This window comes from Cydia amplana, chromosome 24 (genome assembly GCF_948474715.1).
Source record: "Cydia amplana chromosome 24, ilCydAmpl1.1, whole genome shotgun sequence".
Lineage (NCBI taxonomy): Eukaryota > Metazoa > Arthropoda > Insecta > Lepidoptera > Tortricidae > Cydia > Cydia amplana.
Genome location: NC_086092.1, coordinates 6,086,750 through 6,113,771, shown reverse-complemented (window position 1 = coordinate 6,113,771; position 27,022 = coordinate 6,086,750). Strand labels below are relative to the sequence as shown.

At 39.7% G+C, this 27,022-nt stretch overlaps 3 protein-coding genes across 3 annotated transcripts in view; 2 read left to right on the top strand and 1 right to left on the bottom strand.

The window, feature by feature from the left end:
• Positions 1–27,022, top strand: part of LOC134659251 (U-scoloptoxin(01)-Cw1a-like) — a 187,458-nt gene that overhangs the window by 47,336 nt on the left and 113,100 nt on the right. The gene's annotated exons all lie outside the window — the stretch shown is intronic.
• Positions 1,754–25,917, top strand: LOC134659365 (cytochrome P450 6B7-like). Its single transcript, XM_063515038.1, has 5 exons — positions 1,754–3,002; positions 3,871–4,123; positions 23,375–24,114; positions 24,446–24,693; positions 25,723–25,917. The coding sequence occupies exons 1-5, from the start codon at positions 1,897–1,899 to the stop codon at positions 25,911–25,913; spliced, it is 2,538 nt and encodes an 845-aa protein (XP_063371108.1). The 5' UTR covers positions 1,754–1,896; the 3' UTR covers positions 25,914–25,917.
• On the bottom strand, positions 14,411–18,108 carry LOC134659364 (uncharacterized). The gene is made up of 3 exons (XM_063515036.1): positions 18,010–18,108; positions 15,578–15,755; positions 14,411–14,583 (listed from the first exon to the last, which is right to left on the bottom strand). The coding sequence occupies exons 1-3, from the start codon at positions 18,013–18,015 to the stop codon at positions 14,411–14,413; spliced, it is 357 nt and encodes a 118-aa protein (XP_063371106.1). The 5' UTR covers positions 18,016–18,108.

Here is a 27,022-nt window from a genome sequence, read left to right as displayed (position 1 = left end):
ACTCATGAAGGCTTGTGTTGTTGGTGAGTACCCAACGTAGTGGGTGAGTAGGTAATCTGAGTAGACAACGATATATACATATACAAACACATAAATACATAGAAAACACCCAAGACTCAGGAACAAATATCTGTGCCCATCACACAAATAGATGCCCGGGATTCGAACCCAGGACCGCGGCTTCTCAGGCAGGGTCACTACCCATTAGGCCAGGGGCCATATTCGACAAGCGACGTTTGACGTATCGTGTTGAACTCCCGTTGAATCAGAACAATCCTGTGTCAAAATTTCCTGTGTCACAGTTAGGTGACAACCAAACCAAACCATTATAAACCTTAAAGTAGTCATACAACAAAGTTGATAGGTATTTGTTGAATTATTGGTTGTACCAAATGATATTATCCGCATTTGATGAACATGCGATTCATTCAACTGTTGAATTGAAGTGGACGCGAAATCTAACAGTTGTACCTACATGTAGGGGCCCAGACCAGTCGTCAAATAAACAAATATTCGGTTTGGTTCGGTTTCGGCCGCAACTAGAGTAAAACCGAACCAATGGTTTCGGTAAAAAATCTGGTTTTGGTCGGACACTATAATGCACGTATAATAATGACATGGCTTGGAGTTTGTTTTAATGGCAGATGTTCACCTTGAAGCGTGAATCAGGTTAAACATAACAACTTCAAGTTATTATACCTAAACAGGGCCGGATCGAGTGTAGCGGCCGCTCTAGGCGCCGGATGGCAAGGGGGGCGCCAAAATGGCAAATGAGAAAAAAAAATTCGCTTTACCCTGTTCAAGGGCTCGGGCCGGCACTGTACCTAAATGATGTGAGCTATAAGATAAATACTAGGTAGAGTTCGACCAAGAAAAGTGTGCAAAGCAAACTAAAGTATGGTATCTCTAGGAAACGAACAAAAAGTAACAATTGTACATCGAACAACGATGAAATGTAAACAAAACAAAGCAACACTTTTCTTGGTCTAACTCTAGGTATGATGGCATAGTATGGAGGATAGCAGCCTATATATAGTATTAAAACGGTCAGATATAGGTAGGTAACAGTAGGTACGCAATACGCATGTCGTTAATAGGCAACGGTAAACGCTTATTACCGGCGGGCAAAAAGCTTTCCATTCAATCGTAGTAACGACAAAATATTTTTTTTTACAAAAGGCTCTACGTTATGTTATTTGGGAGCGTAACAGAAACATAATTTTGCTTGTTATTCGCAAAAAACAAATATTTACCTACAAACAAACAGGATAAGCAAGACTGCTCATGTACCTAATTTACATACAACAACACAGAATAATTTTAACCATGTTTTATTTATAGTAGATATATATAGAATAGAATAGAATATTTATTGATTTAAACTAACACCATTATCACTCATACTTTTATAATTAACTCGTGCGATTAAGTCCCGAGTTAGTTATAAAAGTAGAATAGAATATCATTAACATTAACTTATCCTCCGAGAGTACCTATTTATCGTTGTACTATGTATTTAAGTTATCGTTATCACACAGTCAACCCGGAATCGTAATTAGGTCATTTATAATTTGGCTTCAAATTTTCGGTTGCGGTATCTAGTTTAAATACACAAAACGTGACAGCAAATACCTACATTATTTGAATAATTATTTTTTCCGACCCCTATTCGACATTAATTGGAGGTTTTATAAGTTACAACCGGTTAGCTCGCTTCTACCAGACATGACAGACGGGACAGAGAAAATTTCCACGTGAACTTGCTCGAGTGACGCCCAAACGGTCGGACCGAGTGGCCGGCTCATAACAAGATCGTAAACAGGAACTTTTAAATTCTAAATACGCCGGACGACTAACGTGGTGACTTGTGACCCCGTCGAACGATTTACATAAACAATGATTCTATCGGTAACGTTTTTAGTGATAATTGTGATCCTATATTTATTAGTCACAAGAAAACATAACTACTGGAAAGTAAGAGGAGTAAAGTATGAAGAGCCGGCGCCTATGGTCGGCAGCATATGGCGAGTGTTTAAACAAAATGTCAGCTTGTCTCAGTATCTCGCAGAATTGTACCAGAAGTATCCGAAAGAAAAGTTCGTTGGGTACTTCGGTGGTAGTGCTATCTCCCTCCTGGTGAGGGATCCTGAGCTTGTGAAACATGTTCTAGTGACCGATTTCCAGTGTTTTTATCCGAGAGGGTTGAATACTCATAAGACAGTGATAGAGCCGATGATGAAGAACCTGTTCTTTGCGGACGGAGATCTGTGGAAGCTGCTGCGGCAGAGGATGACGCCAGCGTTCACGTCCGGCAAGCTGAAGGCGATGTTCCCCCTGATCGTGGAGAGGACTGAGCGGCTGCAGCGCTCCGCCGCCGCCAAGCTAGGTTCAGAAGTAGACGTGCGCGACCTCATGGCGCGCTACACCACCGACTTCATCGGCGCCTGCGGCTTCGGCATGGACACAGACTCCATCACCGACGACAAATCCCCGTTCCGAGATCTGGGAAAGCGTATTTTTACTCCAACCCTAAGAGCGGCTATCTGTTCGTTTCTAAAGTGGACTTTCCCAGAAACGTTCAAGCATTTGCACATAACAGCCTCTGATGTCACGAGAGATACGATTGATTTGGTGAAAACCATCATGCAGGAGAGGAATTACAAGCCTGTCGGGAGAAACGACTTTATAGATTTGCTTTTTGAGTTGAGAGCGAAGGGGGTTATGGTTGGCGAGTCTCTGGAGAAGAGGAATGCTGATGGGACGCCGAAGACGGTAGAGTTGGAGTTGGACGAGCTGCTGATGGCGGCGCAGGTGTTCGTGTTCTTCGCGGCAGGGTTCGAGACGTCCTCGTCGGCGACCAGCTACACGCTGCACCAGCTCGCCCTGCACCCTGACCAGCAGGCCAAGTGCCAGCAGGAGATTGACGAAGTGCTTGCACGACATGACGGGAAGTTATGCTACGATGCTGTCAAAGAGATGAAGTACCTACACATGTGTTTTAAGTGAGTGGTTTTGGTATTTTACTTCTTATAAGATTTGTAGTTTTTATGCGTATTAGTACCAACAATAAGGCCCACTTGCACCATTCCACTAACCCAGGGTTAACCGGCTAAACATGAATTTACCATGGATACCAGTACAATTTGACACTAGGTTAACGGTTTAACCGCTTAACCACGGGTTAGTGGGATGGTGCAAGTGGGCCTAAGTCCCTTAGATAATGTAGTCCGTTGAGAAAACCTCGGAGGAAGTTCATCTTGAACCGAAACCCTTAGAACCAATTTTTCTAAATTCGCTGAAACCGCATAGTGCGGCTCGAAAGCTTTTTTGGTGGATTTAGCATTCATTAAATGTGTCATCAATTGATGCATACAGTGCCCTAATAATGTATCACCTTTTTGGCCTTAAGATCATGAAAATATGAGTAGGAGAACCATTTCATAAAGGCATGCAGGGTTCAGATCGTTGGTTTGACATGTTATGATTGGTTTTTTTGTCGTCTTTAGTCGGCTGAATGTTCTTCTTCCTCCTGCCCTTATCCCACGTTATGTGGGGTCGGTACAACACGTTTTTCTCTTCCATTCTCGTCTATCTTGCGTCACCTCAGCCCGCACTCCTTTCTTTCTCATATCCTCTTTCACACAATCCATCCATCGTTCTTTGGGTCTTCTATCCGCTCTCTGTCCATCAACATCAACCACAGGTTGAGTGTTCATCATGAATTAAGTATACATATATGAGTTTTTTGTTGTCATCGTCATCATTGGCCTTTACATCTTTAATTTTCAGATGTTTATTACAGCTGCTGTGTATTCCGAGAGTCGCATCTTTTCTTTGTTGTAACCTAAAAGATAACCTTCCTCATTTCAGGGAAGGCATGCGAATGTTCCCGTCTCTAGGCTTCCTCATCCGACAATGCGTGAGGCCGTACACGTTCCCGGGGACCGACGTGACCATCGACGGCGGCGTGTACGTGCTGGTCTCCGTGCAGGGTTTGCATAACGACGAGCAGTACTTCAAGGATCCGGCGCAGTTCCGGCCGGAGCGGTTCGCCGAGGGGGCGCCCTCTATACCTAACCACGTGTACCTCCCGTTTGGAGAAGGACCTAGAGCGTGTATAGGTATGTGTTAATATAAGTAGAAAATGAACGTAACCTCGTTTTTTTCACGCTTCACCGACTTGACAAGTGAAATTTTGGAAGTCCGCCCTTAAAATAAAATAAAAATAAAATAAATATTAGAGGACATTTTACACAAATTGACTAAGCCCCACGGTAAGCTCTAGGCTTGTGGGTACTCAGCCAACGATATATATAATATACAAATACTTAAATACATAGAAAACAACCATGACTCAGGAACAAATATCTGTGCTCATCGCACGAATAAATGCCCTTACTGGGATTCGAACCCAGGACCGCGGCTTCACAGGCAGGGTCACTACCTACTAGGCCAGACCGGTCGTCTGTGTTTGATAAAAACCAAACTCCTATGAAAACGCGATGTTGGTACTGGCACTCCCACACTTTGCCACTGGTAAATCTGCCGGTACCTACATGACATATGACATTGCAATATTTTTAGGGTTCCGTAGCCAAATGGCAAAAAACGGAACCCTTATAGATTCGTCATGTCTGTCTGTCTGTCCGTCTGTCTGTCCGTCCGTATGTCACAGCCACTTTTCTCCGAAACTATAAGAACTATACTGTTGAAACTTGGTAAGTAGATGTATTCTGTGAACCGCATTATAGAAAAAAAAAACAATAAATTTTTGGGGTTCCCCATACTTCGAACTGAAACTCAAAAAAATTTTTTTCATCAAACCCATACGTGTGGGGTATCTATGGATAGGTCTTCAAAAATGATATATTGAGGTTTCTAATATCATTTTTTTCTAAACTGAATAGTTTGCGCGAGAGACACTTCCAAAGTGGTAAAATGTGTGTGTCCCCCCCTGTAACTTCTAAAACAAGAGAATGATAAAACTAAAAAAAATATATGATGTACATTACCATGTAAACTTCCACCGAAAATTGGTTTGAACGAGATCTAGTAAGTGGTTTTTTTTAATACGTCATAAATCGCCTAAATACGGAACCCTTCATGGGCGAGTCCGACTCGCACTTGGCCGCTTTTTTCTACTTCGTACAGTCAGCAGCAATAGTTGCTAAGCGGGCGAGGTGTTCAAAATTATATTGACGCGACTTTATTGTTAAGAGAATAAGAGCGCGTCAAGGTAATTTTGAACACCTGGCCCGCGCGGTGGGCTGGCCTTAGGCCATAACTCAAAAAAACGCATGTGGTATTTTTTGGTTTCCAATGACTGAATATTATTAGCTAATAAGTCTACTTTTATCAGGTATAAATAGATCCCGCATAACTAATTACTTTCATTCTCTAACAATCCTTGAAAGTTAACGCAACTCCCGTTTGTACGCGCTCTCTTATCAAAGGCTCATTAAGTGAACGTCATTAGTAGTGAATTCCTGAGGCGATAGTGATTTTAGTGATTATTATTAAATATGGAGCTTAAAGAATCAGGTATGTTGTTTCATTTTATATACAAAGTATAACTTTTTCATTAAAAGTATATTTATAATAATAGGTCTACGAGGTAACAAAAAGTCATACAAACAGGATTAGAATATTTTGTTTACTTAAACTTCTAGTTATGTTCCCAATGAATTCTAACATCGAAAGTAGTATTGTTTTGAAGCTTGATGTCTCTAAATTACCGGCCATAAAAGATTATATGCAGACGCTTGCGGGTTTGATAGTTAAAAGACTGCTACGCTTGGGTAAGCGAACGCGTAGCGGCTCTACGAAAATATTACGAATGACAATTCACCTTTTTTTTTCTTTTTTTCAGATGATATGTACATCGCATCATTTACAAGAGGATTTATATTCGAACAATGGCTACCTACGAGTGGTTCAGATATTGAAAGATGTCGTCAAGTGCTGCAATATTTAATACAAATGGTACCAAATGCAGAAAATGTGGATACAAGTAATTTGAATAACGTCATCAAGTATATTTGCAAACGAATCGTGGTTTTTTGGAAATCTTCTGGGAGAAAAAAGTGTGCAGTTCTCAAGACACATGCGGACTGGTTCAGTGAGAAGCAAAATGTAAATCTGCCAAAAGTGAACAAAAAGGCGTTAATTGTTGATTTGGAGCAACCATCTTCATCGGGCCCTTTGGGAGCCCGAGCCTCGACTGCAGCCGGAGGACGGCCAAAAAAAGATTTTTCGGCTTGTAGTAAGCGGTCAAAGCGTAGAAGATTGGCAGCTCTGGCTTCATTTGATGAATCAGCAGTTAGTGATCTGACGAAAACAACTAGTTTCGAGACTCATGAAGTAAATCCTGACGATGATTCATCAGTTCCAGTAGGAGATTACCTCGCAAAAAGAAATCAACACTCTCCTTAGAAGCATTAAGTTTATTAGATTGTACAGAATAGCGTAGATTTGACTTTTACTTATACAATTTTACTTTTCGTTTTCCTTTATTCATTTTCTGTGTTAGGCTAAAAAAATATTGTTTTTGTTACTATTTTATTTACAAGATTTATTTAACCTTTGCATATATTTGTTCTTTAGCATATATTATACGAAATAAAAGTTTTTTTACTGATTTTCTGTTAATAAATAGTTATAAGTAACATACACATTTAAGGATTAATTCTACATGTATTAATCTGCATTTTTGGTTATTTTTTATTTACCTATGCTTGTCTGTTAGCATAATAGGTATATTATAATATTATACATAAACATATTTTATTAATGTATTAGTATTAAAATGTAAATAATGTTAATTAACATAGATATTTAAGAATTAACTTTTTTATTATTAAGAGAATGACTTTTTTGTTAGAATGTATGAATATATTTTGCATGCAATATACCCTAACACGTTTTTTTTTTAATATACTACATACATAATAATTGTATTTAAAGAAAAAGTAGAATAAATCAGGAAAAATCATATAATATTAGTTATGGCCGCCTTCCCTTGGCGCGCAGCCCACCGTGCCGCGTGGCAATTTCTGCTTCTGACTGTACATAACCTTGTTAAAGTGCACATCACATTGTTGTTATAATTATAACTATTAAAAGTAATGTTTTTGTGGTAGATATAATCTTAAACAACGTAATTGCTTAATAGCTACTTCATAATGGCGTCAGTTGTTGTCGTATACATAACGTTTCCAGAAAAAACTGTCTATAATCTACATGTGTGGAAACCATAGAGAAATATAGTAAGACAAGAGCGCTCACTCCATACATCAATTAGACTATTAATTTCAGTGTCTACATCTAGCATCGAGTAGCGGAACTATCAGTACTGTTACTTGACAATAGATGTAGCACCGACCGGAAAGTCTTATCTCAACAGCATAGGTAAGACTTTCCGGTCGGTGCTACATCTATTGTCAAGTAGCAGTACTGATAGTTCCGCTACTCAATGCTAGATGCTAATAGTCTTTTTGGTACTAAAACTGATGTATGGAGTGAGCGCTCTTGTCTTACTATATTTCTCTATGGTTTCCACACATGTAGATTATAGACAGTTTTTTCTGGAAACGTTATGTATACGACAACAACTGACGCCATTATGAAGTAGCTATTAAGCAATTACGTTGTTTAAGATTATATCTACCACAAAAACATTACTTTTAATAGTTATAATTATAACAACAATGTGATGTGCACTTTAACAAGGTTATGTACAGTCAGAAGCAGAAATTGCCACGCGGCACGGTGGGCTGCGCGCCAAGGGAAGGCGGCCATAACTAATATTATATGATTTTTCCTGATTTATTCTACTTTTTCTTTAAATACAATTATTATGTATGTAGTATATTAAAAAAAAAACGTGTTAGGGTATATTGCATGCAAAATATATTCATACATTCTAACAAAAAAGTCATTCTCTTAATAATAAAAAAGTTAATTCTTAAATATCTATGTTAATTAACATTATTTACATTTTAATACTAATACATTAATAAAATATGTTTATGTATAATATTATAATATACCTATTATGCTAACAGACAAGCATAGGTAAATAAAAAATAACCAAAAATGCAGATTAATACATGTAGAATTAATCCTTAAATGTGTATGTTACTTATAACTATTTATTAACAGAAAATCAGTAAAAAAACTTTTATTTCGTATAATATATGCTAAAGAACAAATATATGCAAAGGTTAAATAAATCTTGTAAATAAAATAGTAACAAAAACAATATTTTTTTAGCCTAACACAGAAAATGAATAAAGGAAAACGAAAAGTAAAATTGTATAAGTAAAAGTCAAATCTACGCTATTCTGTACAATCTAATAAACTTAATGCTTCTAAGGAGAGTGTTGATTTCTTTTTGCGAGGTAATCTCCTACTGGAACTGATGAATCATCGTCAGGATTTACTTCATGAGTCTCGAAACTAGTTGTTTTCGTCAGATCACTAACTGCTGATTCATCAAATGAAGCCAGAGCTGCCAATCTTCTACGCTTTGACCGCTTACTACAAGCCGAAAAATCTTTTTTTGGCCGTCCTCCGGCTGCAGTCGAGGCTCGGGCTCCCAAAGGGCCCGATGAAGATGGTTGCTCCAAATCAACAATTAACGCCTTTTTGTTCACTTTTGGCAGATTTACATTTTGCTTCTCACTGAACCAGTCCGCATGTGTCTTGAGAACTGCACACTTTTTTCTCCCAGAAGATTTCCAAAAAACCACGATTCGTTTGCAAATATACTTGATGACGTTATTCAAATTACTTGTATCCACATTTTCTGCATTTGGTACCATTTGTATTAAATATTGCAGCACTTGACGACATCTTTCAATATCTGAACCACTCGTAGGTAGCCATTGTTCGAATATAAATCCTCTTGTAAATGATGCGATGTACATATCATCTGAAAAAAAGAAAAAAAAAGGTGAATTGTCATTCGTAATATTTTCGTAGAGCCGCTACGCGTTCGCTTACCCAAGCGTAGCAGTCTTTTAACTATCAAACCCGCAAGCGTCTGCATATAATCTTTTATGGCCGGTAATTTAGAGATATCAAGCTTCAAAACAATACTACTTTCGATGTTAGAATTCATTGGGAACATAACTAGAAGTTTAAGTAAACAAAATATTCTAATCCTGTTTGTATGACTTTTTGTTACCTCGTAGACCTATTATTATAAATATACTTTTAATGAAAAAGTTATACTTTGTATATAAAATGAAACAACATACCTGATTCTTTAAGCTCCATATTTAATAATAATCACTAAAATCACTATCGCCTCAGGAATTCACTACTAATGACGTTCACTTAATGAGCCTTTGATAAGAGAGCGCGTACAAACGGGAGTTGCGTTAACTTTCAAGGATTGTTAGAGAATGAAAGTAATTAGTTATGCGGGATCTATTTATACCTGATAAAAGTAGACTTATTAGCTAATAATATTCAGTCATTGGAAACCAAAAAATACCACATGCGTTTTTTTGAGTTATGGCCTAAGGCCAGCCCACCGCGCGGGCCAGGTGTTCAAAATTACCTTGACGCGCTCTTATTCTCTTAACAATAAAGTCGCGTCAATATAATTTTGAACACCTCGCCCGCTTAGCAACTATTGCTGCTGACTGTACGAAGTAGAAAAAAGCGGCCAAGTGCGAGTCGGACTCGCCCATGAAGGGTTCCGTATTTAGGCGATTTATGACGTATTAAAAAAAACCACTTACTAGATCTCGTTCAAACCAATTTTCGGTGGAAGTTTACATGGTAATGTACATCATATATTTTTTTTAGTTTTATCATTCTCTTGTTTTAGAAGTTACAGGGGGGGACACACACATTTTACCACTTTGGAAGTGTCTCTCGCGCAAACTATTCAGTTTAGAAAAAAATGATATTAGAAACCTCAATATATCATTTTTGAAGACCTATCCATAGATACCCCACACGTATGGGTTTGATGAAAAAAATTTTTTTGAGTTTCAGTTCGAAGTATGGGGAACCCCAAAAATTTATTGTTTTTTTTTTCTATAATGCGGTTCACAGAATACATCTACTTACCAAGTTTCAACAGTATAGTTCTTATAGTTTCGGAGAAAAGTGGCTGTGACATACGGACGGACAGACAGACGGACAGACAGACAGACATGACGAATCTATAAGGGTTCCGTTTTTTGCCATTTGGCTACGGAACCCTAAAAATATTGCAATGTCATATGTCATGTAGGTACCGGCAGATTTACCAGTGGCAAAGTGTGGGAGTGCCAGTACCAACATCGCGTTTTCATAGGAGTTTGGTTTTTATCAAACACAGACGACCGGTCTGGCCTAGTGGGTAGTGACCCTGCCTGTGAAGCCGCGGTCCTGGGTTCGAATCCCAGTAAGGGCATTTATTCGTGCGATGAGCACAGATATTTGTTCCTGAGTCATGGTTGTTTTCTATGTATTTAAGTATTTGTATATTATATATATCGTTGGCTGAGTACCCACAAGCCTAGAGCTTACCGTGGGGCTTAGTCAATTTGTGTAAAATGTCCTCTAATATTTATTTTATTTTTATTTTATTTTAAGGGCGGACTTCCAAAATTTCACTTGTCAAGTCGGTGAAGCGTGAAAAAAACGAGGTTACGTTCATTTTCTACTTATATTAACACATACCTATACACGCTCTAGGTCCTTCTCCAAACGGGAGGTACACGTGGTTAGGTATAGAGGGCGCCCCCTCGGCGAACCGCTCCGGCCGGAACTGCGCCGGATCCTTGAAGTACTGCTCGTCGTTATGCAAACCCTGCACGGAGACCAGCACGTACACGCCGCCGTCGATGGTCACGTCGGTCCCCGGGAACGTGTACGGCCTCACGCATTGTCGGATGAGGAAGCCTAGAGACGGGAACATTCGCATGCCTTCCCTGAAATGAGGAAGGTTATCTTTTAGGTTACAACAAAGAAAAGATGCGACTCTCGGAATACACAGCAGCTGTAATAAACATCTGAAAATTAAAGATGTAAAGGCCAATGATGACGATGACAACAAAAAACTCATATATGTATACTTAATTCATGATGAACACTCAACCTGTGGTTGATGTTGATGGACAGAGAGCGGATAGAAGACCCAAAGAACGATGGATGGATTGTGTGAAAGAAGATATGAGAAAGAAAAGAGTGCGGGCTGAGGTGACGCAAGACAGAGGAGAATGGAAGAGAAAAACGTGTTGATAGAGATATATAGTAAGACAAGAGCGCTCACTCCATACATCAATTAGACTATTAATTTCAGTGTCTACATCTAGCATCGAGTAGCGGAACTATCAGTACTGTTACTTGACAATAGATGTAGCACCGACCGGAAAGTCTTATCTCAACAGCATAGGTAAGACTTTCCGGTCGGTGCTACATCTATTGTCAAGTAGCAGTACTGATAGTTCCGCTACTCAATGCTAGATGCTAATAGTCTTTTTGGTACTAAAACTGATGTATGGAGTGAGCAATCTATGTATTTTTTTCTCTATGGTGGAAACCTATGGAAACTTTGGATAACGATGACAAAGGGTCGGTTGCACCAAACGGTTTGTCATCGTTAAAAAGTTCGCTAATTTTTTTTGTATGGAGAGTTTCATAGTAAACCGCCGCGGCGCGCCGGGTGACGTTGGTCAGTCTGTCAAGTACGGATGGTGCGGTAGGTGAGGGGGTAGGGGGGTAGTTCAGTGAAAAAGGGTGCACTATAGAATGGTCTCGAATGTCTCGATAAAGTAGGTACTTAACACTCCATACTACCTACATATCTTATATTTTAATATCTTGGTGACTGACTGAGCTTTGCTCGGAAAACATATATTATAAAAACTCGAAAATGCGGGTTTTCCCAGAGATAAGACCTAGCTAGATCGATTTTTCGCCCCCGAAAACCCCCATATAGCAAATTTCATCGAAATCGTTAGAGCCGTTTCCGAGATCCCCGAAATATATATATAAAAAAATAAAAAAATACAAGAATTGCTCGTTTAAAGGTATTAGATAGATATCTATGTTATACTAGACCACAATGCCCACAATGGTGCAACTGGCGCTAAAGGCTTCGTCACACAGGCGCGTTTTCCGGGCGCGGCGTGAGCGGGGCGCGCCGCTTTTACATATAAAATGCTCACGCCCCGCTCACGCAGCGCCCGGAAAACGCGCCTGTGTGACGAAGCCTTAAGAGAATTAATTATCTTGCTGTTTTTCCAGGTGAGCGTCTGGGGCTGATGCAGTCCCTGGCGGGGCTGGCGGCGCTGCTGCGCCAGTGCTCGGTGGCGCCATCTGCCGGCACCCGCGCGCCCCGCGTCGACCCTGCCTCCTTTGTCGTCCAGAATATACATGGCGGACTACCGCTCTCATTGATACAGAGGAAAACATCCAAATGACTGATAGTGAAATAAAGTTTTTCAATGTTTGAGATGTATAAATTGGTCAAACCAAATTGGCAGTAAATAGGAACAAAAAAAACTAAGTATACTCTTTTTCTTTTGAGTGCTAGTACTAGTGTAAGACAAAACATAGAGAAATATAGTAAGACAAGAGTGCTCACTCCATACATCAGTTCAGACTATTAATTTCAGTGTCTACATCTAGCATCGAGTAGCGGAACTATCAGTACTGATGCATCTATTGTCAAGTAGCAGTACTGATAGTTCCGCTACTCGATGCTAATAGTCTTTTTGGTACTAAAACATGACTAAAACTGATGTATGGAGAGGGCACTCTAGATATGTATATTTTTCTCTATGGACAAAACTAGTATGATTATCTCTGTCTATGTTTGAAATGAGACAGTCCTTTGACAAACTATATATAATATTACGAATTAAAGACTCGCTCTTTGACCTACGACCCGATTCGAACTTAGAGATACTTAATTACGTCAAATATTCTTCAAACTAAAATGACATTTTTGACACTGACATATCTAATCCATATCGTATCTAAACGTAATATTTGACGTATCTTAAAGTTCGAATCGGGCCGCTAAAGATGTTAGATCGATTGGAAACGGTAACTGAGGGGCTACCGCGAAAACCAAAATTTGCAAATTGCGGGGATTTTTCTCTTTTACTCCAATCAGGCGTAATTAGAGTGACAGAGAAAAATGCCCGCAATTTGTGAATTTCGGTTTTCGCGGTAGCCCCTCTACTACGCTGTTTTCAGTGGGTACCTACTCGTAATAGGTGCTGAAACTATACCTTGAATGGCTTTTTATGAGTACCTATTAATGAGTGTTTGAGGTGTATAGTTGACGAAATATAATTTGCACCGATTAGTCATAAAACTCTGTCTTTATGAATACAAAAGGACAAAAAAGCGGGAAAGCACTCGCTGTAAACATAGAGAAAAAAATACATAGATTGCTCACTCCATACATCAGTTTTAGTACCAAAAAGACTATTAGCATCTAGCATCGAGTAGCGGAACTATTAGTACTGCTACTTGACAATAGATGTAGCACCGAGCACCGACCGGAAAGTCTTATGCTGTTGAGATAAGACTTTCCGGTCGGTGCTACATCTATTGTCAAGTAGCAGTACTGATAGTTCCGCTACTCGATGCTAGATGTAGACACTGAAATTAATAGTCTAACTGATGTATGGAGTGAGCACTCTTGTCTTACTATATTTATCTATGCTGTAAAGTAGGAATAGCTAAGAACACTATAACCGTATACTTTGCACAAAAAGTAAATAACACCATTAGAATAAGACAAGCAGCACTACCATGTAAAATATGAACCCTCTAAAAAAATTTTTCACTAGTCAAAACAATCAACAAGGATTTTACGTACTTTTACAATTATTTTCCCCAACATTTTGGCCATATCTTTGCTCCCAAGCATGACGTAAAGCGTACTAAACAAGAACTAGCGACATCTAGGTATCAGAACCATGAAATATTTCGATGGACAATCTCGCCCTTATCTACCCCGGAATTACCCTATTCTTTAAGCAAAACCGGGTGCTACTTGTTTTATTACTCTATTGTAAAAGTACCATTCCCGATCACATTCATCGGCGCAAATTGCCATTGTGTAACTGATTGATACCTAAGTGCAACTATTAAAATTGTCAATTTAATGGCGAATACTCCGAATAATTAGTGAATCATCTTTTGTACACAGTGGCGTAGCTAGGCGTGGGCGAAGAGAGCCGTCGCCCACGGCCTCGCGCCCAAGTGGCCTCGCGCGAGGCCCCTTCGGGCACAATGAAGGAAAAGGGCCTCGCAGATGCGATTTCACCCACGGCTAGATTAGTTCACGCTACGCCACTGTTTGTACACATATTTAATTACACAAACGTCGGAATTTAAGGTAAAAACAATGAAACTATATCGCGGTAGACCCGTTTGTGTAATGAATGAATCACCGCCACTCGTTCATCTGGTCCCATCCATAGTCCAGTGGCCACCAGGTCTGCTTGGGTCTCTTTGTGGTGGTGGTCATGGACACCACGGCCTGGGACGAGAAGCGGTGCCTCTTGGTGGTCGGCTGCGGTCGGATCGTGAAGTCTAGGTAGTTGTCGAACATTCCGGCCCCTGAAATAAATTTGTTTAGGTTGAATAAGTAGGTAAAATTTATTCAGAAAACGCTTAAATTTAGGTATTACATGAGACAACAGAACTAATTTATTATTAAGCGTCACTGAAAAGGTCTCCACTCAGCGTAATGTCAAGAAATGTAATGTAAGGATCTCGAAGCTGGTCTTCCGTGGAAACTCTTCCGAGAGAGCGCAACTACACGCTAAAGTACACATTTTATATAAGTGCAAAAGATTCAAGTAAATTTTTAAATCTCAATGACCTAGCAGGATTGATGTCATGCTGAGGCCTGGGGTCTTACCATGATGTCCTTATTGCGATTCTGTTTAGGACCTAAACTGAATTGCTAAAGGACGGAGTTATGCGACGTATGTAGCTCCGTCCTTTAAGCGGCCCACTGATTACCAGTCCGCCGGACGATATCGGCCTGTCAGTTGTTCAGAGCTGTCAACTCTTTGTTCTAACTGACAGGCCGATATCGTCTGGCGGACTGTTAAACAGTGGGCCCCTTTAGCAATTCAGTTTAGGTCCTAAAGAGGCAACCTTGCAACACAATGCTGAGCCAGCGCCTTCTATGTGCCACGATACATGGCTTCATAAAGTAATAGGTAGTTAATAGTATTTAGTAACTGATGTTTTGCATGTTCTTATCATGTACTTTTTAATGTCATGTATGTTGTCAATGCCATGTATGCTGTGGGTATGAATAAAGAAATTATCTATAGATAGATAATCTATATCAATAGGACACTCATTCTTACACATATTGACTAAATCTCACAGTAAGCTCAAGGCTTGTGTTGTAGGTACTCAGACAACGATATATATAATATACAAACACATAAATAAATAGAAAACACCCAAGACTCAGGAACAAATATCTGTGCTCATCGCACAAATAAATGCCCTTACCGGGATTCGAACCCAGGACCGCGGCTTCACAGGCAGGGTCACTACCCACTAGGCCAGACCAGGTAACAACGGTTCTTACGTTTAAGCTTATACTTCTTCTCAATCTCATGCAGCATGTGTTCCAGATGGTAGATCATCCAGTAGTAGTTCTCGACGTACTTGAGGAACATGATTTGGTTCGTCGTTTGCGCTTCGAAACTGTACAGGTCGGTGGTTAATGTGGAATTGTAGATGTCCACCATTCGTCTGTAGCACTCCTGTATAATGTGATAGCATAGAGAAATATAGTACCTAAGTAGGGTTTGCACGACGGATCCGAAATGTATGGGAAGATCCCGATCCAGATCCGGATAATTTCATACATTTCGGATCCGCATTGCAAACCCTATACCTAAGCATAGAGTGCTCACTCCTTTTATAAATACAAACTCTGTTTTAAATAACTTCAAACACTTTTATTATAGCGTTTTGTTCGGACATTACAATTCTTTCTTTACAATAACTATTTATTACTTTAACATCACGTCAACAATAATCTTCGTAAACATTTTCAAATTTACCCAACATTTCAGCTTCATCGCCCCACCATATATGGCAGTGTTGCCATCATGAAAATCATACAAGTTCAACATTTTTAAATAGTCGCCACATAAACTATCTATTAATTCACCTCATTTAGTTAAGAATCCTCACACTCCTTACATCAGTTTGGTATCAAACGAATATTATTTTCGTAGTTGACATCTAGCATCGAGTAGCGGAATTATCAGTACCGATACTAGATGTCACGGCGGGTGGCGCGACTCACGACTGTATTGCTCGACAATTTACAACTAATAATAAGTACAAGCAGAAGGAGTTGAAATAGAGTTCCGGTTAAAGGATGACCCGAGTTACCGGGCCGTGTCCGGGCAGGAGCTTCCTATATTTTATATATTTTAATATTTACTTATTGATGTAATCCCTACTCTCTTCTTCCTCGCGATATCCCGGAATTTTGCCACGGCTCATGGGAGCCTGGGGGTCCGCTTGACAACTAATCACAAGATTATATTTAGAAGATTTTTAGGGTTCCGTTCCCAAACGGGACCCTATTATAAGACTCCACTGACCGTCTGTCAGTCACCAGGCTGTATCTCAAGGACCATGATAGCTAGAAAAGACAAACCAAAGAAAGTCTGCAGCGCTAGATTAAAAGTAGTTTTTAAAAATCAGTATGCGACAACACCACAGAAAATGGATTAAATAGTCTTGATACTTGTGAAATTTCTACCATATTTACCGTCTATGAAAAAATTAAGCTGTATGCACAGCTTAATTTTTATGGTAAAATAAATTTCATTCCAACAATAGATGTCACTATTAATATGTAGACATATACTAATATTGATAAATAATATTGGGAGAATGTGACATTTGGCTTCATCAAAATTAATAAGCTTTTGTAATATCCGCGACGGCGGTAAATAGGTACAGAGGGCCTACCGCGAACACCGAAGTTCTCAATATGCGAGCATCTTTCTCTTTTACTCCCATTAAGGCGTAATTAGATTGACAGAGAAATTGCCCGCAATTTGCGAACTAGTTTTCGGAAAAACGAAATAAACCATTAAAACAATAAACATATATTAAAAATTAATTTTAGCTTTAACTAGTAGGTACCCATGCCGTGAGCATAAGCATGGAGGTTGTGGGTTCGAGCTCAAAACCCGGCTAGTACCAATGAGTTTCTCGAAATGTTAGAGGAAGTTCATAAGTATGCCTATACCTATTAGGTGTGTTCAATTTGCTGTGAAACCTTAGTCTAAACCAATATTATATTATCTAAGTAGGTACATATGGTGAAGTATTAAGATGTTTCATTCCACTTACCCGTCATCAACTCCAAATTTTGTAAACATTGTCGTTTTTCAGCTTGAATCGCCTCGTACTGACTTTTTACAAGTATAAAATTATTCGTCATGCGGAAAAGTAACTCCCGCACGCCGGTTTTGTAAGGTTTCACCATGTTTATTCCGTTCATCACAAAACACAATGAATATTTAAACGATTTTGACAAACACATACATAGTGCATGACGTTTACTGACTGCTTAAAAAACATTGCCATATGTAGTTTTTTAATTCGATGTCAAATTATTGCGCTGCAGACTTTCTTTGGTTTGTCTTTAGACAATTGAAATTTTCACAGATGATGTAACAAATACTAAAATCAATGACCTTTTATTTATGTAGACGTGTGACGTTCTTAATTGACAAAACTAAAATGTGATCCAGCACCAATAAAAGTACGTAACCCTCGGTGGGCGAGTCCGACTCGCACTTTTCCGGTTTCTTTGACTAGCTTATCTCCAGTAGCGTAGCGTGAACTAATCTAGCCGTGGGCGAAATCGCATCTGCGAGGCCCTTTTCTTTCACTGTGCCCGAAGGGGCCTCGCGCGAGGCCCCTCTTGGGGCGCGAGGCCGTGGGCGACGACCCACTTCGCCCACGCCTAGCTACGCCACTGCTTACCTCCATTGTCCTCAAAAGGAAGCCAATTTCATATGCAGGGGTGCGCAGCGAGTTCTGGCGTATTGCGTCCGTTTTGTTGAATTCATACTCGATTTGTAGCAGCGTCGTCCACACGAAATTGACCAGCATGTCCGGAGTACGGAAAACATTAACGCTGCAGCTTATCGCTGCCGTAATAAAAATGTTTAGGGTCGCATACCGTAAAATGGGGTGAGTAGGGTTCGCGGGGAGAGTTGGGTTATGAATGGGGAGAGAAGGGATAAAGGGGGGTGAGATGGAATTTTAAGGCTACTGCTACTACAAAAATAATGTACCTACGTATTCCAATTTAAAATGGAGCTATAGTAATACTCATAATAAAATAAATCGATCCAACAATCTTCCAAAATCACCTTTGTATGAAATCCCACCTCAACCCAATTCTGAGGGACCATGGGATTAGGTGGGATTTCCTGTTTATCGTCAAAGTTATGAAATGGAACTACCCAAAATAAAATAAAAACTAAAATACAAACGTCCGGAACACTTATTATACTTATATGTCACCGTAAAATTGTAAACACTCGTCAGTTTTTATAATCTCGCTAGTTCAATTATAAACTGACGGTAGGGAGATTATAAACTAACCTAACCTAACCTACGTTAGATTATAAACTAACGGGTTCACAATCTTACGGTGTCATATACATCATTCAGTTTGCATATGTAAAAATAAAATGTTATCGAGGTTTGAATGTCTGTTTTGCCCCTACTCACCCCATTTTACGGTACCAGAGTATAAATATTAGTATTAGGTAGGTACAGAAGATTCACTCTCTAACAAATCGCGTCTATTTATATGACCGCTAGGTGGCGCAAGCGCGAGCAGGCGTCCGTTCCAGAGCGGTGCGCGGCAACTACTATGGCTAATAGACACCGAAATTGGTGTGGCCCGCATGTACTTCTTGTACCTTATACTTAGTTAGTAGTGACGTGACGAAATCGCGGAGTGAGCCACGCCTGCCCATGCCCAAAGGGTAAAAACCGAACTATTACTATTAAGACTCCACTGACCGTCTGTCAGTCACCAGGCTGTATCTCATGAAGCGTGATAGTTAGACGGTTGAAATTTTCACTGATGATGTATTTTCACCGATATCATAACAAAATGTAAACAACCCACAGTAAGGTATTGTATTGGGCAAGAATTTTAACTTGATGTGTCAAAACTTACGTAAGTTTTACTACGATATATTACTTACTCAATGTAACAGTGAAGCTGCTATAATCGTGCTATTTTGGAATATATTTTTCATTATTTTTATTTTTCAGTTTTTACGCTTCTTTAAATCGAGTGTCTATTAAGTATGTTTTATGCATATAAAGGATACAATTCTTTATTTATTTAATTTATTAACTAACTACCAGGCTATCGATATCGGTATCGGTATCGGTATCGCCGATTATTTACTTTAATTATCGGTATCGGTATCGTATCGGCAAAATCATGTATCGTTACATCCCTAGTATTTCTGTTGCCGCTATAGGTACATACTAAATTACTAATATACTAAAAAAAGAATAAAAAAATTACTGTGGGGTTCCCATGGTCGTGGTTATGATTTCTCGGCACTTACTTTCTCGGGTTGAATACATATATATTTACAATAAATTGTGTAAAAATGTGTTCCATAAAGTCAGTATCTAGGGAGGTAAATGTGGACTACCTTTTTATGGAAAAACGGTCGTCGTCGGCCATTATCGTCTTAATAAAATAAAGGACCGATTTCACTACAAGAGTGCAATACCAGGCGTGGCTCACTCCGCGATTTCGTCGCTTTGCTACAGGTAGCTAAAAGTACATCCGTTCCGCCCCAATTTTGGGGAAAGCCATAAGCCGCGCGTGGCGCTGTCGCCACCTAGCGGCCATATCTGTGCTGATCGTAACAGACGCGTTTTGTTAGAGAGTGAGTCTTCTGTACTTAGTACTATTATTTATTCTTTGTCAATACACGTAAATACTGAAATCGTTATCAACATAATAATGATGATTAATCACTTACAAAATAAGCTGAAAATAACGACCGCTCGCAACATAGTTCTTGATTATTGTAGGTAAATAATTACGACAGGTAATATTACTTTCGATAGGTATAATAGGTAATCATAATTACGATAGGTAATATATTAATTTCGATAATCAAAAAACATCCAGGCGTGAAATTGATTTTATTTGGTAGTTAGAGTTCGTCTAAGTTAAATATGCAGTGACAAGGTTGAGAGTGCCACTATTAAAGTCATCGCCATCAGTGATCAGATATATCAGAGCGCCTGAGGTGCTTAAAAATATCTGAACATGAACTGTGACGCCTTGACTATAAGAGGCGACTGTACGTTAGTAAGTAAAATATTATTTATTATGATATCGCTTCCTCGCGTTAACCCGGCATTTTGCCACGGCTCATGGGAGCCTGGGGTCCGCTTGGCAACTAATCCCAGTAATTGGCGTGGCCACTAGTTTTTACGAAAGCGACTACCATCTGACCTTCCAACCCAGAGGGTAGACTAGGCCCGTATTGGGATTAGTCCGGTTTCCTCACGATGTTTTCCTTCACCGAAAAGCGACTGGTAAATATCAAATGATATTTCGTATTATTATATCTATGATTAAAAAAAACTTCCATGAGACACAACCATATTAAAACGGGTTACCTAGCATCCTGTGCGGAAAGGGAAGAGTCGTGCAATTTATTGGGTCCTATACATTCCACGACTCTTCTCTTTCCGCACAGACTCTACATATATGGTTGGATACATCAAGTTAAAAGTCAGAAGAAAATTAGCACTGGCCACATATGCTTTTAAGGTGTTGAGGGGTAAGATACATAACCCCACAGTGCTGAGCTCACTGGGACTGGCGGTGCCTCAGGGACCTCGACGGCGTGCGCCGCGCCTGTTTGCCCGCCCGACCGCGCGTGCCAACTTACTGGCCAATACGATTCAGAGGGCCTACCGCGAACCACGTTCGACGTGTTGCCTCCCTGTCACACTTACGTACGAATTTACAAGTGCGACAGAGAGGCAACACGTCGAACGTGGTTCGCGGTAGGCCCTCTGGTCTCGAATGTCCACTCCCCGAATGTCCAATCCCTGTAAGTCCAATTCCCCGAACGTCCAGTCCCTGTATGTCTAATTCCCCGAACGTCCAATCCTTGTACGTCCAATTCCCCGAACGTCCAACGCTTCGTACGTCCAGTATCCGTATGTCTAATTCCCTGTACGTCCAGTCTCCGTATGTCCAATTCTCAAAGCTGTACACCAAACGAACACCAAACATGGCCAATTCACCTACTGTCAGGGCGATACTGATATTAAATGAAGTAACTACAAAAATAAACTTATTTAAAACTGAACCCTGACTGAGTTCACAGAAGCTACAAGCCGGCAACTTCGTTACTTACCAAATATTTAATGTTCAGCCATGTTTCATTGTGATATTGTACGAGTATAGTCTGTTGTTTTATCAGTTAAAAATGTTTAGTTTTGTGATGTAATATTTATCACGCGTTGGACAAGTCTGTAAGTGATATATAATTATATGATTGTAAATTAATAAAAAAAAATTAGTACCTACGGATGTGTAACTACGGAACCCTACACTAAGCATGGCCCCACAAAACTCTTGACCGGTTTTTCTTTTTTAGGTTTTAATAGGTACTTTTAGGGTTTCGTACCTCAACAGGAAAAAACGGAACCCTTATAGGGATCACTCGTGCGTGTCTGTCAGTCCGTCCGTCTGTCACAACCTCTATTTTCTCCGAAACAACTGGACCAATATAATCATTTATTTACAAACAAATGGTATTACTAAAAGAAATTAAAAACTAGCTTAAATCTAAGGTTGAAATTTGGCACACATAGGTATGTAAGTTTGTGACCCAAAGACGGATATGTAACGTAAACAAATGCATTTTAAATATGGAGGCCATTTTTGTGGGGTAAATGAGATAATTAAAAAATAATGTTTTTCAAACTACTTATATCGTGTTACATATCAAATGAAAGAGCTCATTGTTAGATTTTTTATTTTTATTTTAATGTTTAATAGTTATTCAAGAAAATAGGCGAAAAATCATCCCCCCCCCCCTTTATTATTCCCTTTATCTCCTAAACTGGCACTGGGTCTAAAATTTTGAAAAAAGTGCACAGTTTTACCTATACATGACAGGAAAACGTATTAGAAATGTACAGTGAAGCGTGAGTCGGACTTAATTACTTAGTTTTTGATCCGGCCCCTACGGGTTTTTTATAGACATTTCACTCACGTTTCACATAAAAAATACATTGTTAAAAATTGTGTAATGCACCGTGTAATGCAATGTGTAACCCTTGGAACGCGTGTTCGACCTGCACTTGGCCAGTTTTTAATATGTGTAATATGACTAATATGTGCCACTATATAATTGGGCTGCTTTTGTCCACTCGAAAACAACTAAAATGAGTTTTTGCTTTATCGAGATCGAAGAGACCCGATAAGAATACAGACCGTAAGTACCTATCATATGTGCGATGTGCGCCCTTGTTCACTGTTGTAGGAACATTGTGACTAGCTATAAAAAGGGCGCCAGTTTTTTTTATTTATTTTAAAATTTCTTTTCTATAGGCTAGGACTCCTGAACTCCTGTCATGCATAATTCTCATTGTATTCTAAGCCCTAAGATTTCGCACTCACGGTACCTATTAGCACAGCTATTAGTGAGACAAACAACATGATCAAACATCAACATTTCGTATAGGTAGGTATGTTAATAAAACGATAATGTCTAGATATGTCGGATTCCGTAGGTCACTCTAGGGCATCGCTGTGAGCTAAAACGTAGCCCAGGCATAAGCTGACACCTCACCTTGAATGCCCTGATAAAATAAATACCTAGTTGCTAAATTAATCACATACTTTGCCAGTCGAGGTGCAGTTTTCCGCCCAGATAAACCTTAAATTCTGAGTGCAATTTATATTTGGAAAATGTTTTTATCAGTCGCGTTCGTTGTCGTGATTGTGCTGTTATTATTTATGAATTTGCATAAATATAACTATTGGGCAATAAGGGGCGTCAGACATGAGAAATGTTTTCCTTTATTTGGAACCATATTTCGGGTTATCACGCAACAAATCTGTTTGTCGGAGTACGTCGCAGAGCTGTACCATAAGTATCCCAAGGAACAGTTGGTCGGATTCTCCATCTGTGGCATGAATGCCCTCGTTGTGAGGGACCCTGAACTTATAAAACAAGTTTTAGCGACTGACTTCCAGCACTTTTATCCAAGAGCTCTACATCCGAACAAGAGGGTGATAGAACCGATGCTCAAGAACTTGTTCTTTGCGGACGGAGATCTGTGGAAGCTGCTGCGGCAGAGGCTGACGCCGGCTTTCACGTCCGGGAAGCTGAAGGCGATGTTCCCTCTGATCGTGGAGAGGACTGAGCGGCTGCAGCGCTCCGCCGCCGCCAAGCTGGGTTCAGAAGTAGACGTGCGCGACCTCATGGCGCGCTACACCACCGACTTCATCGGCGCCTGCGGCTTCGGCATCGACACCGACTCCATCAATGACGACACGTCGACTTTCCGCCAACTCGGTAAAAGCATTTTCAACCCAACAAAAAAACATTTCATCATTTCCGCACTAAAGTGGATATTCCCAGAAAAACTTAAGCATTATCGTCTATTACCGTTACATATTGAACAAGCTACGCTTGCCTTGGTGAAAGGGATTATGATGAAAAGAAATTACAAGCCCTCGGCCAGAAATGACTTTATTGATCTGCTTTTGGAGTTAAGAGAGAAAGGGACTATTGTTGGAGAATCGTTGGAAAGCAGAAATGATGACGGGCCACAGACAGCTCAGTTGGAAATGGACGAGGTCCTGATGGCGGCGCAGGTGTTCGTGTTCTTCGCGGCAGGGTTCGAGACGTCCTCGTCGGCGACCAGCTACACGCTGCATCAGCTGGCGATGAACCCTGACCAGCAGGTCAAGTGCCAGCAGGAGATCGACAATGTACTCGCCAGATATGACGGAAAACTTTGCTACGACGCCGTCAAAGAGATGAAGTACTTAGAAATGTGTTTCAAGTAAGTTTGATACCACTTTATAACCGTTATTATTGCTCTAAATCGTAAATCATCGACGCCGTCACATTAAATAATAATAAAATCAATAGGAACTCTCCTCCTTTGAAATATATTATATTTTCTTAAGGCGTTATCGAGACCGAAAGTCACGTTTTCAATTCGCAAAAGCCTTTTCATTTCTCATGCTCTGAAAGAGCTTGTTGTTCTAGAAGGTGTGTAGAAGGAGTGCGTGTGTGGTTTCTGCACTAGAGAATTTAACTTGCCAAGTAAGATTTTTTTAATTTTTTAAAGATAATCAATTGAAAGTGTTGATGTTGTTTTATTCTTCCAGAGAAGGCATGCGAATGCTTCCATCTTTAGGCTTCCTCATCCGCCAGTGCGTAAGACCGTACACCTTCCCCGGCACCGACGTGAGCATAGACGCCGGTGTGTACGTGCTGGTGTCCACACAGGGCCTGCACAACGACGAGCAGTACTTTGGGGCCCCGGACCAGTTCCACCCGGAGCGGTTTAGTGAAGGCGCAAACATCCCTAAACATGTTTATCTGCCTTTCGGGGAAGGACCACGGGCTTGCATAGGTAATACATTTTCCTGCTTTTTTATATGTTTCTGTTTGGTTTAGGGCGTGTATTTACCTGTTTTTGTGAGATCAGCCTATATAAGCAGCGGCCATTGTCAAGCTTATCATTTTTGCAATATTCTTTAATTTAATATAGTTTAATTGTGTTGCAAATTGGAGTCTCAATTATTATTTCATTGATATGAGTTACTAGAGCATACAGTATTAGTCCTTTTTTGTAACATTGATATCACGATATTCCCGAAAATGGGTTGTAAAAGATCTAGCCAAAAATGGTTTAAATTAAGTAATCACTTTCAGATTACTAGTCTAAAAGAATTTTCCACTTTAAGTACCTATCCCAGATACAAATTCATCACATAGGCTGATTGAGTTCAATTCAGATTTTTCTTTCCGGTAATCGTATATCGTATATTTGGGTCAATCGAACGACCTGGCACTGGCTTCTTACGCACTCCTTGAAATATGCATAATATGTGATTACCTGGAAGTGTAAGCGACCTATAAATCTGTAATAGGCTTTATAGGCTACGTGACTAATTTTTTTTTATGGTATCAATCGATCGGGTTTGTAGGATCAAATGTCTATATGGGACCCATTGCATTAAAGTAACACAAAAGTCAGAAATTGTAGTCAAAGTCCGACAGTCGCACTTCACTCGCGAAACGCCCTATACAAAACGGCCAGAGGCCGTGACGTCATCGCCCATCTTGTAGTATGGACAAAACAAGAAAATTGCGTTTTTGTCGGTGAAATATTGCGTTTATGTGTAGTTGCTATACAATATTTTTTTGGATGAAATGTAAGGAATCGAATGGTACCCTTACTTTTATCGTTTTTGGAAGTTAAAAAAAACTTAAATTTTGAAACTTTCAGGTCCTGTAATTTTGTAATTTTTCAATATTTTATTTTAATATCCACATTATTGTGATAAATTGCTCGTTTGCTATCTATTTTACTAGATTTTGTTATTATAAAATTCAACATGTGTCATCATCCCTATTTATTAAACTATTTCTTTGACAGGTGAGCGTCTGGGGCTGATGCAGTCGCTGGCGGGGCTGGCGGCGCTGCTGCGCCAGTGCTCAGTGGCGCCATCTGCCGGCACCCGCGCGCCCCGCGTCGACCCTGCTTCTTTCATAGTTCAGAACATAGATGGCGGACTACCGCTCTCATTGGTGTCCCGCAAGATCCAATCAGATGTTCATGTGAAGTAATTTTAACGTCCAGAAATTATATAATAAAATTTTGCCTCTGTTCTTTGCCTCAGGATTCTATAATAATATAATATATAATATAATATAATATGTGTTGGATTTAAAATCAATTATGTTTAAGACTTGTGTTTTCTTCATAATGTTTTATGCATTCCAAATCTTCCTGTGATAGATTTCCTTCTTCCACTTCCCAAAACTGTAGTATCTCTTCCAAGTTGTTTATGATTATGATTTATGTTACAATGGTAGGCCTCCAATTCCTATTCGTCGTTTCCGCTTAAAGTGGAGTCCAGACGAGACAATTTTACGCCAATCTGATGAGATTGGCCGATCGAATCAGGCCGTGCGGACGCAAACGCCAATTTTATTCCCCGATCAAATCAGCAAGTGCGGACACAAAAATGCCAATTTTCGAAGTTAGGAATGCAAATTGGTGATTAAATTGTGTACGTGTGGACACTAGATGAGATTGGCGCCAATTATTTTCCTGATCAAATCGGTCGATTTTCCCAGCTCGTCTGGACTCTACTTAAAAGCCATCCGGTTCGAAGGAGCATGTGCGAGTGCGGGTTCGCGTTGAATGTTAAAAGTCGAGAGATAAGTAAAGAAAATGTTTAAGTATTAATGTTAGAAGTTATATGATTGTTAAAAATTATGTTATAAAATGATCGAATATGCATTGGATGCACCGGCCACGATGGATCCGAAAAGTAGGTACCTACAATGAACTTGCGTTAATGCATTTATTATTGGTTAACGCGTCTTTAGCTGACAGGGCGCGCACGCGCCGCACAAGGGTTAAAACTTGTTAAAGATGCATTGCACCGAACATATAGGTACTATTGTATATTTTATACCATCAAAAACATTAATGTAAAAAGGCGCAAGTCTCGCAACGCTTTTACTACAATAAAGTTTTGAGATGTAATGTGAAACCAAGTCGGTTATTTTAATCAGTGCCAGGGGGTGTTAAAACCGTATCAATAAGATATCTTTAATTACGTATAATGATGACCTACAGACTTGAAATTTTGGATTTTAAGTATGTGATTATAGCTTACTGGATGACGAAAATTTCTGCGTTCTGGTCTTATCCAGAGGTTCTCAAA

Bases quoted from the DNA above. Each gene is read 5' to 3' on its own strand.
- LOC134659364 (XM_063515036.1), bottom strand. The intron at 14,584-15,577 runs GTAAGAACCGTT...AATTTATTTCAG, and splicing joins GAAGAAGTATAAGCTTAAAC to GGGCCGGAATGTTCGACAAC.
- LOC134659365 (XM_063515038.1), top strand. From the start codon at position 1,897: ATGATTCTATCGGTAACGTTTTTAGTGATAATTGTGATCCTATATTTA. The intron at 24,115-24,445 runs GTAAGTTTGATA...TTATTCTTCCAG, and splicing joins TACTTAGAAATGTGTTTCAA to AGAAGGCATGCGAATGCTTC. The intron at 24,694-25,722 runs GTAATACATTTT...TTTCTTTGACAG, and splicing joins AGGACCACGGGCTTGCATAG to GTGAGCGTCTGGGGCTGATG.